The sequence below is a fragment of the Argentina silus genome (assembly GCF_951799395.1).
Source record: "Argentina silus genome assembly, chromosome: 19".
In the NCBI taxonomy this organism is placed as follows: Eukaryota; Metazoa; Chordata; class Actinopteri; order Argentiniformes; family Argentinidae; genus Argentina; species Argentina silus.
In genome coordinates, this window is record NC_139673.1 from 1,782,666 (window position 1) to 1,802,665 (window position 20,000).

At 46.2% G+C, this 20,000-nt stretch overlaps 1 protein-coding gene across 1 annotated transcript in view; it reads right to left on the bottom strand.

Moving 5' to 3' along the window:
* LOC310820094 (semaphorin-4B-like) overlaps window positions 1-14,858 on the bottom strand; it is a 41,401-nt gene extending 26,543 nt beyond the window's left edge. Inside the window, exons 1-2 of the mRNA XM_083691605.1 lie at window positions 14,711-14,858; window positions 2,463-2,917 (exon numbers count right to left, since the gene is read on the bottom strand). Of these exons, the coding sequence (XP_083547731.1) occupies window positions 2,463-2,583 (121 nt within the window). The 5' untranslated portion in view covers window positions 2,584-2,917; window positions 14,711-14,858. The remainder of the gene's footprint in view (window positions 1-2,462; window positions 2,918-14,710) is intronic.
* Between the last annotated feature and the right edge of the window lie 5,142 nt (window positions 14,859-20,000).

Sequence of the window (20,000 nt, forward strand, 5' to 3'; positions counted from 1 at the left end):
AGAAGGGAGGAAGGGAAGCAGGGAATGCCTTTCCAGGGAAAAGGACACTGTGAAGGAAGGGTCCCCCCTCCTCTCCAAGGAAAAGAGTGAGGGTCCCCCTTTTCTTTGGGACTTTACAAATGAACACAGGGGTTGAAGGGGACGTTCCCAGCCTTACTTTTGGGGTTTCAATGGGACGGCGTAGAGTAGAGCTGAATAGTATCGGCCAAAACCAGTCAAAACTTTGGACACACCTTGCCAAGAGTGTGCAAGGCTGTCATCAAAGCAAAAGGTGGCTACTTTGAAGAATCTAAAATATAAAACATATTCTGGTTTGTTTAACACTTTTTTGTTTACTACATAATTCCATATGTGTTCCTTTATAGTTTTGATGTCTTCAATATTAATCTACAATGTAGAAAATAATAAAAAATAAAGAAAAACCATTGAATGAGAAGGTGTGTCCGAACTTTTGACCGGTACTGCATGTCAGTGTATTCACTGATGCCCTGGCAGGACACTCCTCTCTACACAAAGCAGCAGCTCTGTGGGTTGGACTGGAGTTCAGAGCACAGCAACGCTGTCAGAGACTTTTAGGGGTTGAAAACACTGACCGAAATGACCTCCTTCTCCACTTGGCCAATTAAAACGTTGACTTGTACAAGGAGAAATCTCCAAAAGTAAAATCAACACATTATAAAACACTGAGGTGCTGAAAAAAACCCCAGCTGATGTGCCAAGCAGCGCTCTGAGGAAAAAACTACAAATGTCTGTAAAACCTGTTTTACTTCTTCTTCTTTTTTACTTCCTTCTCATTGAAAACACACACACACACACACACACACACACACACACACACACACACACACACACACACACACACATCTGAAAGGGTCAGAGCATTTGAAAGGACCTGCTAGTGTATGATTAATGCTATTGGGAGGTTGTGTGAATGCTCTGCTCATTGTTCAGGCAGCTAGGTGAGTGGGACCAGCCCTAACCAGACAGCCGTGGGTGAGGTTCAGCACACGCACCACACCGTGCTTCACACTTCCACCAGCCAGGGAAACACAGGCCAACCGAATGCTGCTTGTAATGAGTTAAGGGGTTGTCCAGAGATGCTTTTGTTGTTTATGCCTATTACAGCAAGGGTTAGGGTTGTTTATGCCTATTACAGCAAGGGTTAGGGTTAGGGTTAGGGTTGCTTATGCCTCTTAAAGCAAGGGTTAGGGTTGCTTATGCCTATTACAGCAAGGGTTAGGGTTGGGGTTAGGGTTGCTTATGCCTCTTAAAGCAAGGGCCTTTAAAAACATATACCAGTCAAAGGTTTGGACACAAACTTGCCAAGAGTGTGCAAAGCTGTCATCAAAGCAAAAGGTGGCTACTTTGAAGAATCTAAAATATAAAACATATTCTGGTTTGTTGGACACTTTTTTGTTTACTACATAATTCCATATGTGTTCCCTCATAGTTTTGATGTCTTCAATATTAATCTACAAAAATAACGAAAAACCATTGAATGAGAAGGTGTGTCCAAACTTTTGACCGGTACTGGGTTAGGGTTATATTATATATATATGGAGATTCCTGGCTCTGGTGAGAGACGTACTGCTTTGAAGAGCATTCAAAACATCTCCACAATACATCAATCAATTAACGGAGCTGTTCCACTGGCCTGTACAAACAAGCCCCAGAACAACAGTGCTGCTTTCTAAATGACACATCCCCTCGTCCCAGGTTCCAGGTTCCAGGTTCCAGGTTCCAGGTTCCAGGTTCCAGGTGTGTGAATAATTACACATCCCCTCGTTCCAGGTTATAATAAATGGGCAGAGCGGTGAAGTGTGTGTGAGTAATTACACATGATGATGTCAGGTGCAAAACAGGTCTCCCGGTCTAAACGGCCCCGCTGTTTTATGTGCCAGCGATGGTATTAGTTTATCAGGCAGACAAATTGGTGCGCCCGGATAAGCATTATAAGCAGGACCATTAGTGGTAAAGAGACGAGGACAGGACGGGTGTGTTTGGGTGAGACCAGCAGCTCAATGCCCACTGTGTGTAGACACAGCATGGGACCATGGACCCTTAAGCTGCTAGGCAGTGTTCTTGTGTTTTGTTTACAGTTTCTGGGTAAGCTGACGAGCAAAACACCTCCATGCTTGTGTCTTGTTGTGTTGGGTTGTTTTTGTGCTGTCACTCCCTGTAGTCAGAAGGCTTCAGGGCTTCACAAACAGACATTTGAATACCTACATTTTTGAAGGCAACCATTTCATTTAATTGTTGTTGAGTTATATAGTCTACTATTATAGTCTACTGTACGTCTCACCTGCTGACAAGGTATCAGGTGATCTGGTAACTACTTGCTTTCCTTCCGACATTGTAGCCACATTGTAACAGGCTCTTTAAGCATCTTTGAGCGTAACCCCCCCCCCCCCCCCTCCCAAACAATTCTAATAAATACCCCCCCAAAAAATCATTACACTTACTGTACGAGAAGCTGATGCGTGGTGTGACATCATCGTCAGAGGCTAGGACTCCTTGGAGACATCCGACCAATAGCAGAGCAGCGGCCAGGGGACATAGCCCATCCATTCTCAGTGTCCACATGGTTACTGTGTCCTGCCAGCTAGCTTGCAGTGTTTGTCTGGCAGGATTCCTTGGAATTCATGAAGTTGCACTTCTTCCCACTGCTTATTTTCTTCGTCCTCCTCTTCGTCCTCCTATCTTCCTGTGGGGAGGCGATGGGAGTCGTGTGTCCTTGGCCGGTTCTTCTACTCCCAGTGGTCCTCGTGGTGACCTGGTTCTTGTAAACTGGTTCTTGTAAACTGGTTCTGACTCAAGGCTAGAGCTGCTCTCCCCCACGCGTACGCAGAGAGAAGTGATAGATATTCAGTCCCCTCCCGTCAGCGGCCAGTCAACAACACTGGGTCTCCTTTGAGATCTGCGGGGAGAAGAATAGTATCCAGGATCAGTAAAAAAACAACGAGCAGATTCAAAAGCTGCTCTAAGATGTACAGGTTTAACTGCCAGTTGACATTATACTGGAAGATGGACGCTTTGTGATGCTACTCACAAAAACAGTACAGAGATCATTGTAGGAAAATGTCATGGCAGAAAAATGCCTGTTTTACTTCACGCCAAACATGCTAAGTGTTTATACCCTCCTGACATATTCCAGATCATCTGAACTGACATCAACACTTGACACATGAGCAAACACAAGTTTCTGGGTTGGTAAATAGAATGAAGGATTTCAATTTCCCAACTATAACAGGGGAGCATATCCAATTAGTTCGATGTGCTACAGGCCACATCAACTCCCTGTGTAAATAAAAGCCATTTTGATATCCAATCCCTGTTTTTAATTAGGCTGTCATAGACCCTTCATACGAGATAATTGAATAGATGACATGGGAGCTGTGGCTCTTGATTGTGGTGACACGGTATGAAAATGAGAGAGTCGGCCAGCCTCCAGACAAGACTCTGTAATTTATCTCAAAGACACCACACGGAACACAGCTGTTTGACTTTCGTTGGAATCAATCTGAGTCGGCAGCAAAGAGCCAGAATATGGAGAGATATGCTGAGCTCAGAACTTTTTGATGGATGTCTTGTATTTCTAGAAGACTTCAAACAGATATTCCCCGTCTGTCTTAACTCTGTCTTTGCCAATGATATCAGATGGGTTGCCGTGGTTCCCGTCCAACCACCATAAACAAGTCAAGCGAGACGAGCACATGACCCAGGTAAAACATATCTGGGGTTGTATCACCATAAGACCTTAAGAACAGGTAAACAACATTTCTCTGTTTGAAATGGTTGCAGGTGACGGTTGCTGGCTTGGGTTTTCCACACAGGAGAGCGGTTTTTCAAAACTGCTTATGCAAAGGATCTATCTTGATACTGTCCATGTCCATTTCCAGGGAGAGAGACACTGGGTGAAACTCACTCCTGTAAAAACGATATTGTACCATCAATACAAGTTTAACACAGACTGTCAATCTACTGTCGACTGTAGAACCCCGCCAATCGTGACGTTCCGCAGCACTCTGTCTCTCCCTAAGCCTCCCACATAAGTATTCAGGTCAAAGTAAACACTGGGAAAGCACATGGTATCTGTACGTGAGCGGACATTCCTGCAGCTCCCACAAGGACCTGACTCCAACATTTACGGTGCCCAATAAAACTCACAACAACTCAAGACACTCAGGGCTCGACCGTCTCTGTCTGCTTGGACAGATGGAGTCCTGCGGGATATGTAAACAACCGGCAAACACCACAGAATGCAAAGGAGGATTTATGGTTCTGTCCCTTCTCTGTCCCTCCCTTAGGCCTTTCTGTCTGACCAGGGCCACCAGAGCTGGGTAGGTGACAGTCACAGTGGTGAGAGGCAGTCTTGGTATGCTGCATGTGTGTGTGTGTGTGTGTGTATGTATGTGTGTGTGTGTGTGTGTGTGTGTGCGTGCATGCGCATGTGTGTGTGTGTGGCATGCTGAGTGGGGGTCACCTCGGGTCACAGACCCTGTCACACCCCGGCACCGTCACTCAGCTGTTGCCCCTGGTAACGTGACGTCCCTCCTCTCATCTCCGTGGTCACACCTTGTTCCACTGTGTGCACTGTCTTTCTCCTGGCCCTGCTGTAAAGCAACACTGTCTCTCTGTCTCTCTCTCTCTCTCTCCCCCCCCCCCTCTCTCTCTCTCTCTCTCCCTCTCTCTCTGCCCCCCCTCCCTCCCTCTCTCTACCTCTACCCCCCTCTCTCTCTCTACAAACACCACAGACCTGTTCTCTGTCCTCTGTCCTCAAGCTGGGAGCCAGATAGTGACGCCCCTGTGTGCTAGTGTCTTCCCGTCCTGTGTGCTATCCCATTAGCCAGCTGTGGTCCCTTCTCTGATCCACTGAGACACTGAGGCCCTGGGGGCTGACAGGATCCATGTATCCCTGCATCGCGTTGCTGCACTGGGCACAAGCCTGCCTCCCTGCTGCCTTGGGACTCCACTATCCTTGGATGGTTGCTCAGCTCAGCTTAGCCTACGTCATACAGCCCCGGCTCCCTCTGGTCCCAGGACGCAGGCTTATGTAACGGAGAGTTTCTCAAAGTTTTAATAGGGAGGACTGTTCTATGTTTTCTGGGAGGAGAGAGCGGCGTTGCACCGCGGGGCCCTGTGTCGAATGGTGACTGTGTAGCTGTAACAATCATGCCTTAAGATGGATGTATTAGGAACTGCTTTGGAGAACTTTTTCCCAATTTTCTCTTGTTCTTTTGTTCAAATTGTGTTTTAAAAAAAAAAGGAAGATGTACATACAGTAGTGGTCAAAAGTTTGGGCGCAAACTTGCCAAGAGTCTGCAAAGCTGTCATCAAAGCAAAAGGTGGCTACTTTGAAGAATCTAAAATTTAAAACATATTCTGGTTTGTTTAACACTTTTTTGTTTACTGCATAATTCCATATGTGTTCCTTCATAGTTCTGATGTCTTCAATATTAATCTACAATGTAGAAAATAATAAAAAATAAAGAAAAACCATTGAATAAGAAGGTGTGTCCAAACTTTTGACTGGTACTGTATATACAGTATATGGTATATGAACACCTTGTGAAATAATGTAGCAGAAACCATATAGTATATTAGTATATATAAACCATCTAGTATATCAGTATATATAAACCATATAGTATATTAGTATATATAAACCATCTAGTATATCAGTATATATAAAGTGTACTGCAGTTGAATTGTACAGTTCTCTCTCTAGCATCTATTTCAATTGGAAGCCACAGGCACTTGGAATGCTAAATAACAGCTGACAGACATGTCAATATGAAAAGCTCTCTCAGGTTGAGAAACACTGAGTCTCTCTCCCTCCCTCTCTCTCTCTCTCCCTCCCTCCCTCTCTCTCTCTCTCTCTCTCTCTCTCTCTCTCGGGAATCCAAACCACAAGATGACTCATAATAATGATGTCAAATGTTTACATTAGTCCTGACTCCTGAGTACCTGCAGAGTGGTGGTGAGGGGGAGTAGGGGGGTGGGGCCGGGGGGCCGAGGTGGGGGGGTAGGAGGGTGGGGGCGGGGTGGGGGGGGTGGGGCCGGGGTGTGCGGCTAGGCTGGTGGGGGGGTAGGGGGGTGGGGGGGTAGGAGGGTGGGGCCGGGGTGGGGGGGCTTGGGGGGTGGGGTGGGGTCGGGGCCGGTACTCACTCCTGACAGGCATTATTACAGGTCTTCAGGATGACATTGAGGCATTCCGAAGTTCTCCTGAGTATAAAGTCACAGAGGAACTGTCTATGACTAACAGGACCTCTGGGAAGACATATCTTTCAAGACATTACTGGGCAACTAGTGTATACTGCATGGTTAGTAATGGCAATATGAAACCATATCAAAGACTCAACAGAACTTAATGATGACCTAACAAAATAATCACTGCCAAATTTCCCATTGTAAAGGTCCTTTTGGGTCCTCCACTGGTGTGTAACAAACATCCACATGAACAAACCCATTCAACAAGAGTTCTTCTTACAGTATGGACGACCTTTCCCCCCAGCACCCATCTGCTCAGCGAGGAGTGGCCCCTTGTTCCCGAGGTGTGAATACGTTGGCATATTGCTTGAGGGCGTTGCCTCATTAACCTTTGACCTTCTCCCTGAGGTTCCCTATTAATACCTGCATCTGGCAGACGGGGAGAGAGCGGCACACACATTAGAACATACTTAGACGGGTCATGGTAAGTTCACTAGCAACGCCTAGCCTGAATGCTAACTAGGAGCTAGGATGTGCTGTTTGTGCTATGCTACCTGCTCGCTATGAATCACCTCTGCAAAGTGACTCGTCTCTCTAGTCCTCGACGCTGCTGGAGGAGGATAATGTGAGGAGGATAATGTGAGGAGGATAATGTGAGGATAATGTGAGGAGGATAATGTGAGGAGGATAATGTGAGGAGGATAATGTGAGGATAATGTGATCCCCCTTGTGAGGAGGATAATGATCTGTTGTGCGTAGCCCTCTGACACCGGCCTATCAGAGAACAGGATATGAATCCACATTGCTATTCACCTCCTTGATGACTGACAGGAGCTTAAAACCGGTAAGAGGAACATTCAGTAAAGCATTACTGCATTTACCAGAAGGTACGGTGCAACTGGGGGCTAGTTGTTTTTTTCGATAGTTTTAGATGAAGCCTTCGTTTTCGGGTCTCAATGGGTTCACGGTGCTGTAACTTAATAACACCGGATTAGATCAAGATTCAATAACCGCTCCCACAACAAACACAAAAAGACACACAGAGATCTCTAATTATTTTCATAGAGGTCAAATAACCCTCCATGTTTGTGGTATCATGGTTGTTGTTGTTCTGCGTGTCTGAAAGCCTCCAACAAGCTGAACCTCCCTTGGGGGAGGCTGGGTCTTGTCTCGGGAAAGATGCACAGGACATTCTTTTGGACGGACAAACCCCAACGCGGGCTAGCGCCAGATCAGCAGGTCCCTCGGTCTGTCATCATAACTCTCACTGCAGTCTCCCCCCTCGTCTGAGGAATGGGAGAGCAGAGAGGAAGGCTCTGCAGAGCCCGTGTTCCAGCCACGAAAGCAGACTCCTGAATCATTCAAGACCGGGTTAAAAATAAACTGTGATCCCCCCCCATGCCGTGGCAGAGGCAGCATGCAGCATGTGTTCCCTACTGGAGGCTGGCAGCGTTCGTAGTCGCTTCATCACCGCAACTCTCAGACCGTGAGATCGGACGAGCGCTTGTGCATAAATCAGCTGAGCTAGTGGGGGCAACTCAAGATGATGACGGTGGTGGTGGGGGTGGTGGTGATGGTGATGGTGATAATGATGAAGATGATTGCGGTGGTGGTGATGATGATGACTATGATGATGATAATGACGTCAGTATTGTATGACTGACTGTAGCGTTTCCTTTGGAGGGAGACATATGATCTACTGTGGTGTGATGCTTCTGTCCTCCAGTAGGCCAAAATGTCTCCAAACGCAACCTTGAGTGGGCAGCTCCAGGTCATTGGAACATAGGGGTAGAGGTCATTAGAACATAGGGGTAGAGGTCATTAGAACATAGGGGTAGAGGTCCTTAGAACATAGGGGTAGAGGTCATTAGAACATAGGGGTAGAGGAAGGCTGAGCTGTAAAGACGTGAGCAGGTCTGAGTACAGGACAGAGGTACGTTTCTGTAGGTCTGAGTACAGGACAGAGGTATGTTTCTGTAGGTCTGCACATAGGTTAAGAATGTAGGTAATACATGCATACAAACAATCAGCAGGATATCCTTTCTATGCCCTTAAAATCCTGTCGCCATTCATAACTGCTACAAGCTGGATGTGGGTCCTCCCATTATGATTTTCCTTCAGTCAATATCGGGTTGAGAGATTTAAATATACTTTAAAAAGACATTTGGAGGTGGAATTAAGATGAATCTTGAACATGACGGATTTAAATTTAGGCTTAACTTAAAAAAAACTGGATGGATTTAAGACTTTAAGACTAAGACTAAGACTAGCACAAAAGTGAAAGACAAGAAGAAGAAGAAAGAGAAGCGAGGTACTTTACTGATCCCTGAGGGGAAACTATTTGTTTTGCAAAAGGGGAGATCCATTGTAGTGGGCCAACAAACACAGATGATGGAGGCCACCATGAAAACAACAAGTGGTTTTGCATTTCCAACCGAGTCCCTGGAATATATGAACAAAAACAAGTGCTTTCCTTACAGTAACTCACAACAGACCTAACCATCGAAAATAAATACCCTGTTCCCTGATTCTCATTCTACCCTCCAGGTACCACCGTTCTCTCCTGGAACCATAGCTAAGTCTGCATGTCTAAACACAAAAAGGAACGGGGAATAAACTCAATAGACTCAAAACCCTTTTATACAGAATTCAAAACCGGCCTTCGTAACAGAGTCCAGCTGCTCGATACAGACTAAGGTTGTAAGCCTGAAGGCGAATGGCCCTGAAAGACGGGTCTGTAAGCATGCCACCAATTCATCCTGATTCTCTCAATGCAGTGAATACAAACGCATCTCCTTCGGTGTCGGTAACCAACACTGACGTGACCGTTGGTTATTGGTGTTGGTGTTGAACAAGAGCTCATAACAAAATCGACATGCTGAATCAATTCACCAGTTCACCATTTTGCAGATCAAGTAAGAAGGCTCAGGAGGAGGGCTCCCTGCTGATAACGGAGAGCTTATTCGCCAATGTCAGGAGGGAGAAAAGCCTTTTAAGCAAAGCAACGGCAAAGGGTATCTGCAGACCGCATTGCCAATACACTGTATTCAAACCACTTTCTGGCAGTTTGAATACACAAAGGACTTTGTTTATTGATTGAAAGGTGTGATTCCAAGCATGATGTTATGATTAATACACACACACACACACACCGTATGTCATTAATTACTATCTGTTGATAAATCCCTGGATGTAATTCAAAGGCATGTTTGTTATTTGAACAATGTATTATCTACACTCTCTGGAAGCTGAGAAGAAAAGCAAAGCAATACATAATTCAAAAGAATTTAGTCCAACTCCAAACATTCAAGGCATTTCTTATTCCGTATCGCTACATGAAATATGTATATCATCAGCTTTGTGATATGAACATTTGTAAAGATTTGTCAAGATTTCGATTCACAACCCAGTCTCTTGCCAGTTGCCCTAACAAAGACCACCACCATTTAGGAGACACTGCTCTAGACTGACATGTCTTTCACTGTGAAAACAAATGTAATTCACACTGAAATATTCTCAGAACTTGTAATACATACTTGTAATCCCAAATTCTACTTACGACTATTCATGCTGTAAGAAAAAAAAAATGCAATTAAGTTGCCAAGATGCCTCACTGCATAAACTAAACTGTTTCCAATCAATTGGTCCATGCCTTGGAGAAGGTTGCACAAGTTCCATCACATGACCACAGCTCAGCAGCTCAGTCTTTCAGTCCAATGTCGAGCGAATTGTGGATGAAGCACACGTCCCAGCGAAGACAGGTCAACTCAGATCACGCCACTGATGCCACTCTTCTCAAAGATGACTCATCCTGGACTTTTGTCTAATTCCTTTTATGATGCAAATGTCGTCCCAGGAGTGGGGGCAAAGGATCCTAATTGGCTTGCCATAACCACAAGTCACTAGGATAGACTTGAAGTTAATGGTTTAATTACAGAAATAGTTTCCATGGCATACTATTTGTCCGGCAGGACGATGTATTATTCATTACTGAAACCTGACCTCAATGGAATTTCATTTTAACATTATTCTCTGTCATCGTTTGATTAGGCCTAACCTTGTCTACACAACATGGCCGACACAAACTCTGTTGAAACAATGACAAAAGTACACGACTTGACTACTTTTCTTCTTCTACTTCTTCTACTTCTTCTTCTTCTTCTTCTTTCCTTTTTTACCAACAATTTATTCCTACTAGATTCTGAAAACCAGAGGGGAATCTAAATCCATTTTACATGTGCATACATTACTGCCCGGCTTTACCATGCAGTCCAAAGGTAATTATCATTTCAAACGTGTCTGTCAGTACAGCAGAGCTGCAGGAGGAGATAAGTGCTTGAAGGAGAGTTGGGGTCACCTCACACTCTTGTGATATCGAGGACCCCTTGCCTCAAATTATTCAAGCCCTGGCGGAGAACAGTGGGAGATTGCTTCTGGAGAACCTTGGAAGGCGTCAATAATGAGCTGTTCATTCCACTCAGAGAACAGAATGATGGGGAGGTGGAACCGCTCGACCAATAATATATACACTCGACAACAGTAATTATCCAAAGCGACTTACATTGCAGTGAGTGCATACGCTTTTCAGTATATATGGTCCCAGCGGGGATTCAAACCCACAACCTAAGCGTTGTTAGCGCCGCGCTAACACAGAGGACCACCGCAGAACCCATTACTGAGGAGGCGAGGAACAACGTGTGCTAGCTGACATGTAGAAGACCTGATGCAATTGGACAACAAATGCTTTGTTATCCTCTCGAATTAATGTTGTGAGACAAATTAAATGGAAAACAGATCAAACCGATATCCCCTTCATTTGCTGTGGCTTGTTGGGTTCAGGAGCCCCTCCGGAGCGTTTCACTTGATGACCTGTTTGAGGAACAACCGCCTTTCTTTACCAACAGAAACGAAATTTGCACAAAAGAACCATGGGAATTTCTTTTTCAGCCCTTTTAGATTCAGCAGGACGCAATTTTCTCTTTGAACAGAAAGACTCAGCCGTTTCTGAGAAACTAGCATCAGAGTTATTCAAGTTAACTCCTTTATTACACAGATATGAAGAGTGGGGGAGATTCCTCAGCGTCGCTCGCGTCCCGTACCCTAGATAGCAGGCCATACATCACAATAGGATGATGTCACTCGCGTGCCCATGAATAAGCCGCTGCCATGCCGTGTCACGGGAGCACCAGGGGTTTACGGCCGTGTACTGTGACCTCACAATGGTGCCCTTATGAGATCTCAAGTCACGCCACGTTAACATCACTGTTGCTTTGGTGATTACTCGATCGACTCCAGAGAGACCGGCCGACAGTGGGCTATTCTCATGAATTATACATGAAGCAGGGTAACACAATTAATCCCTATAACTAAACCATTCTGACGACTCATTTCTTTACACGACTAGACAAGCATAATAAGAGGATTTAGGTGTTGGGGGGGGGAGTATCAGATCACTCCATTTTCTCTCTCTCCACCCCCTAAATTCACTTCTCCAGGGCTTTCGGGAGATTGATATTTTTTTACACGCTGCAATAAATGTTGATGATGGAAAGACACCGCAACCGCAAACCCTTCTACATTGCTTATTTCAAACTGGGAACATGACACAAGTTGTCGGAAAAGCCGTGTGGCGGTTTCCAGTTTCAAGGGGGGGTTGTCTGTTTACACTCTGCGAACACACGTCTACTTCAAAGAGGTTCTTCTGCTTTGTTTACAGTCAGGTAAGGCCTTGGCGTTGTTGCTAGTGGTCACAGCCAATAAAGGAAGTCATATGTCAACACCGGCCCGCCTTGAGGCATCCGTCGTGCTGCTGGTGAGGGGCTGGTGTCAGGGACCGGGGAGAGGAGTCGAGGAGTAGTTGACCTGTTGTAAAGACGAAGGCGAATGGCCTTAAATGAGTTACAGATGTATCAGGAAAAAGATACAATGTTCTTTCTCTCTCTCTCTCGATGATGATTGCCAAACCTAAAGAGGGAAAGCAGATGTTTTTTGTTTTTTTGCGAAATAATGAAATATAGTGTTTGTCCTGTTAGATTTAGGAACGTCTCGCTGACTGGCTCTGGTTGTTTCTCATCTTCTCCGTCTGTATAAAAGGACGACAACCTCTTTTCATTTTCCTGTCAGTAAAGTTCTATGCTGTTATTTCCTTTCCGATGCTTCATGTTAGGACCCTGGGGCCCATTATACAATAGAGGGATCTATATCACTAGGACTGAAACATCAGACACGGCTATCAGCAGATGCCTTCACAAACAAAACATTCTGGACACGTAGGAGTCTGTTTTGAATTCAGTTCCTGGCACTGCCATCACAGTATATCTCCCTCTCTCGACATTTCTCCCTAAACAGAGAGGGGAAATTGAGAAGACATTTATTTCTCTTCAGGGATTTCAATTCATACTGGTGGATGGATGGGGTTGCGTAACATATTTTCGACCAAGGGTGGATTCTTCTTTTCTATGGTGGCCTTGTGTGCAAGTCAAGTCAGAGCAGAGGCCCTTCCTTTTCTTGTGTGTGAAGTGGGAACAATCAGAGAGCAGCAGGGACGGGGATAGAACCAGGATTACGGGAAACTGAATGCCGGACTCATCACCATATCCCCACGGAGACATTACCTGTATTCAACCACCCCCTTGGCCCACTATCTAAACCCCAGCAGGACACGACAGGCCTTTCTGGAGGACCAGTGACTCACGCTGACAGTCAATGCCTTCCAAGCTGCCCCTCTCCCGCGGACAATAAAGCCCAGAACGGCCGTGACTGAGGCCGCTTTAACCACCTCTGGCGCGCTCAAATATTAACCGTTACGTTGAACAATAGCTAGGTGTAAATCTTCATGGGTCGTTTGCAGACACAGGACAGAACGGAATTAAAACTGTACATTTTCAGACGTGCAAGCGCACAGCATTGTTGTCCATCAGTCAACGTCCCAGGGTGACACAGCAGGCCTGACACGACCCGGGCCGATGGGGTTAACACCAGTTTCTAGGTCACGGAGATGTGCTGCTGAATAACATGTCATTTCTCATTCAGACAATTTTCCACCTATTCTAAGCCTGCTCCGGGTGTCCGTCCAGCCTTCGGGGGTACAGTCTGGCGTGAATCCAGAGCCACGACTGTTTCCCACATCATGGCATCGTATGGAAAAACAGCAAAGGGTCTCTGTGTCTCTACAGACCGAGTTCACAGAGTTCCCATCACTGGACACTGAACCAGACCAGTCCCTCCAGGCCTCTGTTTAACCTTCTAGGTTAGGAGACTGTCACCCCTCCCCCGCTCCCCCTTCTCCCTGAATCTTACCACTCCCTCTCCACATGTTGACCGTTCGTCTGAAGTGGTTACAAATGTGTGTGTGCGTGTGTGTGTGTGTGTGTGTGTGTGTGTGTGTGTGTGTACAGACTGGTCAAACAGCACAGGTTTGTACACAGTGGAAGGCCAGTCTTTATATCTCCCAAGTGTGATACACTATCTCAGGCTGGTGCCACATTCAGCACAGCATAGGCCATGTGCTCAGAGTGAGATAGAATGGGAGGAGTGGGTGTGTGTGTGTGTGTGTGTGTGTGTGTGTGTGTGTGTGTGTGTGTGTTAAGAACACACTTTTCTGTGAATAAACACACACACACACACAACTTCTACCACATTAATTACTATTACATAAACAAAAGGCATTACATGCACATTAATTTCATTGGAGGGTTAACAGATGTGATGTTTATGACCAGTTTATAAGCATACCTTCAAAACAAAGTGCAATGTCGACCTAACACAGATACTGGAGCAGCAAGAAGTATTTGCTTTGTAAACACCCAAAACACACCACCAGTTTATTGCAGTCGCTTTGCACTGGGTGCAAATGGCAGCTGTTACCTAACAGAAAAAGAAAACAGTGTCGCCAGTCCATCAGCACAGACGAGCTCTCCCTCAACACCCGGTCACACCTAATAACCATAACAGAGAACCTCTCCCCCACAAACATTTGGATAATGAGGTACTTTTTAATTTACTGCCATTTTATTAAATCTACTTAGGCTATCGATGTGGGGTTTCACTTCAGGGAGAAAACAACATCACAGGACCTTACTGAACATATTCAAATGAAATGCACCTATTTTTCGATCTCTTGAAAAGACCATTCAACGAATACAGCCTCAAACAGGTCACCAAATGATGCCACTTGGTGTGCGCACGAACACACAGACAGACGCACGCACACACACGTACACACACGCACCCACGCACACACGCACCCACACACATCGGTGGATGCCCTGCCTCGTATGTATTACCATACAGTGGCAAGGTGAGCCAAGACTTCACCGTTTTACAAAAACACATATTCACAGCTTCTAACAAATACGGCCGCTAGTGTATCTGGAGTCCATTAACTGTAGGTGCATGTGTTTAAATGATCATTAAATTAATGTCAAAGGTTATCGGGCTACTAGAGAGTCGGGTCAATGATCGGTGAAGAAGTGGACCACAAACTACAAAAGGATCTTACCCTCTAAGCGCTGGAAAAACTGTCCGGCTGATAAACACAAATCATTTGAATTGTGCAAAATCGATGGAAAAAACGTTATCAAGAAGTAGTTATTCCAAAAAGGGAACGCCGCAGAAACACCATGTAGAAATACTGCATACGCCTCAATAGAGAACTCCCTGTGTTCAAATACTACGATCCACCGTTTCGCTCCGCTGGCTCGCAAGTCTCCAAACTTTAGCCCCTCCTCTCACACGCTCGCTCCTTTGATTTACGGTGAGAACGCAGTGAGCCTTTTGAGATCACCCGAAATGAGCAACAAACCTGCGTCATCGAAGAATAAGATACATTATTCACCCCGAAAAACACACAGCAAAACTGATGAGAAAGAATAACGTATTAATTATCTTCTAAGTGTGTGTGTGTGTGTGTGTGTGTGTGTGTGTGTGTGTGTGTGTGTGTGTGTGTGTGTGTGTGTGTGTGTGTGAGAGAGAGAGAGAGAGAGAGAGAGAGAGAGAGAGAGAGAGAGAGAGAGATGAGAAAAAAAGTACATTTACGCTTTTCCAATGGATTCAATATGTTTCATCAGGTATTTTCTATTCCCTCTATCAGCATTACAGGGGTTTTTTATAATTACTTTTCAAAATGCACTGACTGCTTAACAGTTCCGTACCTGAATCTGCTATGACAGCATTTCATCGTAAAACAAGTTCACCGGGGTTTCGCTGAGGGGTATCACTGATCACCCGACCGGACCAGGCGCCCTGCTACTTCTTATTAATCAAAAGCAAGTCAAACAAAAGGGGACAATTGAGAGCATCCAGCACAAAGAGCATTACAAGGGATTATGAACAAAGCCACAGGCTGAAACACAACTGGACCCAACCACTCATGTAATCTCTTTGTGCCAGTGAAAGGGAAAGGGAGGGAAGGACTGTGGTTTTCTTGAAGTGTTGGACCGGAAGGAATGCTCCGTCTGACCTCCCGAGTCAGTCCGGGAGAGGGTGACTGAAACCGAAACAAGTGAATCAAACTATCATCCCTGTCAGGAAACTATTCTCTCACAAACACAATTTGGTTGACGGATTTCAGTGAAAATGTCACGTCTAAAGTTTTCCCTCAACTGCTCAGGTCACCTCACATCAACCGACACACATTCCACAGAGCCGAATATCACAACTGGAAGGCAAAGATAATAATAATAATTATCCTCCAGTTCCTTTTTTGGTCCCATGACATGCGATGACAAAGAGAAATTGGCAAATGCGTTTGCCTGTGACCCCCGAGAAAGCAAGATGACAGTAATGAAAACAGCCCCAGCATGCTCAAGGCTTGTTTTGATAGGCCGGCCTGACAGAATTCTAATATTTCTATCTTGAAAAGTTGGCGTTTGGCGGCTGGTTTTGCGTGACTGTCTCTCAGTCAGGCGGTGCAGAGCAGAGGCCGGGGTTCCCCTGGAGAGTCGTCTGTGATTGGCTGGGGGTTAAACTGACGGACAGGGAGAGGAGGGTCTCTCTCTCTCTCTCCCTCTCCCTCTCCCTAAGTATGTCCTCTGGAGGACACAGACCAAATCAGAGTTTCCCTCCTTTATCTGCCAAGGCCCCCCGCTAATCCCTTAAATTGAATCATGGATTACTTCTAGTAAGATTATAATCATCCAACTTCTGCAGAAGTCAGGCTACTAACCACAGGGGGTGGATGAACTCAATGGTGAGGGACAAGAGTAGATTCTTTGAGTAGTCTGTAATTAGCTGTCACACGCTGTGCAGTCAAATGTTGGCATTGTTGATCAAACGATGTAAGATGGAGTCGTACTACAGGACGGACAACCAGTGATGACACGTTAACGATAATGACAATGATAATGCTGAACAAGTTAACTCAACTCAGTCGTGACAGTCAGTGTGGCCACTTTGAATAACGCAAGTGAGCTACTATGATTTTCATCCTATTTATCCTATTGGTTGATCAAAAGAGCCACAGTATATCACCAACCTGTTAGACAGACAATTATCATGATTCATACAAGCCCCGGGCCTCGGTTGATAAACACAACTCTTTAACTTGTGTAAATGGATCACGCTGCCAAGCACTCCCCTGGTATGGGTTCTCAGAAATTGATTTTCTGTTTTCAGATGATTTAAACAAGAAGCTGAGATGGAAAGTGCTTTGTAAAGTACTTTGATATGAATGAACTAGTCTCAGGAGGGAACTTCACACACAAACACTCACCGAAGCTGGGTTCTTTTTTTTCTTTTTTTACATTCTGTAATGACTCAATGTTTTCAAGTGAAAAAGACAGTGAGAAATGACTCAGTGCTAACTGTTAGTGATATAAAAAGGACCAAACTTTCCACATCCCAAAAGGGGGATACTGATAACCCAAAACGGCTGATAGCTCTCCTCCTGGGACGCCTCGAACCCTCTGAATTTGGACCGCCGCGTCACAGAGCCTCCTCTTCAGTCCCACAGCAGCTCCTAGCGAAGTGTTTTGAGGAACGCAGAAACACCCTGCAGCAGGTTAGAGCTTGACAACTCCCCGCTCTTCCTCCCAGAAGAGAGGTCTATTCAGATCACCGTGACTCATCCGCTGTCCTCACCCGCTGTCCTCACCTTGTCTGGCTGAGACGGCTCCGTCGCCTCCTCGCGTCTAAACCACTTAGACCGCTCCTGCGCTGGAAACCAGCCTGACCTTCTCTGCCCGTAGTCTGCCACTTAAAACAACACCTCTGCTGTGTTTTTAAAGATGTTTTTCAGGGCATTTCTGCTTTTTTGGGAGAGAGACAGTGGAGATGGGTGGGAGAGGGGAGGGATGACATGCAGGATATGTCGAGGGTCGGAATCGAGCCAGAAACCTTGCGAATTGCGGTATGCACATTAGTATGCTACGCCACTCTATATATATATGCCATTTATCTGACGCTTTCATCCAAAGCGACTTACATTGCAGTGAGTGCATGCATTTTTCAGTATATATGGTCCCGGCCGGAATCAAACCCACAACCTAAGCGTTGTTAGCGCCATGCTCCACCAACTGAGCCACAGAGAGCCACTAAGCGCCCCTTACATCTGCGTTCTACATAGGCTACTCTTTCACGAAGCACTGTGGGACAGCGGTCGTACAGTCGATCTGCTGTGATCTCGGTGTATCGTTGGATAGCCAACCACTCCACCGGGGGGAGCTATCAGAGTACGACCCTACTGTGCTGCTCTGTAGCATGCCACCAGGACTAAGGCCACCCTGAATGGAACGCTGAACACGGCACTTTCACATGGCACATATGAGATAAGCTTATTCGGTGCCTGGCGATTGTGATTTACCGTTTGTATGGTGCTGACCCATGTTGGCGAGGCTGGGCGTGTTTGAGAAGCAGCCAGCACAGGCAGGAGTATCAATCAGCCTCTCCCATGCCAGATGGCACCTCATGTCCATATCAAAGAACACATTTCCTACCTTCTCTCCTTTCTCCCCCTCCTCCCTCCCTCCCTCCCTCCCTCCCTCCCTCACCCTCTTCCCTCTCTCCCCCGTCTCCAATGCGTACTGTAGGCAACAGATCGGCGTATTGCAACAGTGACAAGGAAAATAACTCCACAGACAGTACAGGTGTCACCCACAGTCCCCAATCCTCAGTTCTGACACCATCTCCCCATCTTTCATGTTAATACCAATCTCTGTCAGCGGGCTGGAGCGGCAGACGTGGGGGGATGGGCAGGGGGGCCGGGCCTCTATTGTTGATGTGGATGCTGAGGAATTCTGTCTGCATTTAGAGTGCTAGCTTTGCTTGCTGTGCATTATCAGGGCTCTGCTGAGAAGCGAATTGAAAGCCAGGTGTTGAGCAGAATGCTGATAACGCCTCTTAACGCGAGCGGTAGCTAGTGTACGTGAGGATGTTGGATGCGGTCAATACACACGTATGTAGACTCCCGACTCTGTTTCCTCCTCCCACACGGCTGTCTCTGGGTGTGGAGGGTGAAGCTGGAGGTTGTGAGCTGCTATAGAGGGAGGACAGACAGGCAGGTGAGGGTCCTGTCTTACTGCTTAAGGGGAGGGGGCGGACATTTCCTATACATTTCTATGCAAAGATCTCCGAGCACTGAAAATGAGATGCGAAAATGATCAGAGGACATTAACTACCGTCTCTCTCTCCCCCCCCCCCCTTGCTTTCTGGGTTCTGCATGTAAAGGCCAATCTGGATTGGACACTACAGAGTTAAGTAATGGAATACAGCAGATGATAGGAGCCAAGACATTCTGAATGCTGAGCCCTGTCTTTACATGTGTTGGGGGATGACTCCGTCCCGCGCCAAGCCACAAGCAGTCAGCCCAGCAGATCTGAGCTGGACTGGGTTAGCGTTAGCTGTCTGTCCGGTTCATTCGAACGTGAGAGGCTTGCTGTTAGTTCCTTATTTAGAGTGCTGACACACACACACGCACACACGCACACGCATGCAGGCACGCACACGCATGCAGGCACACGCACGCACGCACGCACACACACACTGACACACACACACACACAGACACACACACACACACACACACACACACACACTGACATTTAGAGGTGAGGCATCAGTGAAAGGCAGCGGCTGTGTGTGGAAGGCGGTGAGTGTGTGACTGCATCTGTCTGCTCGCTTAGTGCAATCAGGGTCCAAAATGGATGTGCAGTTGGCAGAGACAGCACGATATTGATTCAATTGATCTTTTTTCTTTTCCTAGTCTTTCTCCGAGCTACGAGCGGGTTTAAATGCTCCTATTCACCATAGCAGAGTAGTTTACCCTCAATTTACAGGACCCTCAATTTACAGGACTAACGGTCACAACTATAAATGTGACTGTTCGGTGAATGTGATTTACTGATCGCTCCGGTTGAATTTACAGTTCAGGGTTTTAGTCAACCTCGGGTCCTTACTCTTCCCTGTTGGGCCGCACTGAATGACAGTGGCCTCTGAGCTACTTGAGTAGCAGGTCAGTATATAAGTGGGATAATCTGACTCTGCTACAGGTTATCACAGTCTATCACCACAGCCTAACCACTCCTTTGTTGCGCTGCCTCACAGGCCGGGCCGACGGCTGCGTTTCAGGTATTACCAGTTTGTGGAGACAGCGGCTTCAGACAGCAGATGAATGAAGAGAGAAAATCCTCCCAAAAAGAGGGATGATTCAGTGAAAAGAACGACTCAGAGTATTAATCAAAGACTATTTGTCAAGCGCGTAAGAGAGTGAGAGACAGTTGTTTGACACTCAGTGCATGATCTCCCAGGGTTACTGTTGTAGGGGAGAGAGAGCATCTCTTCAATTCAAATGGAAT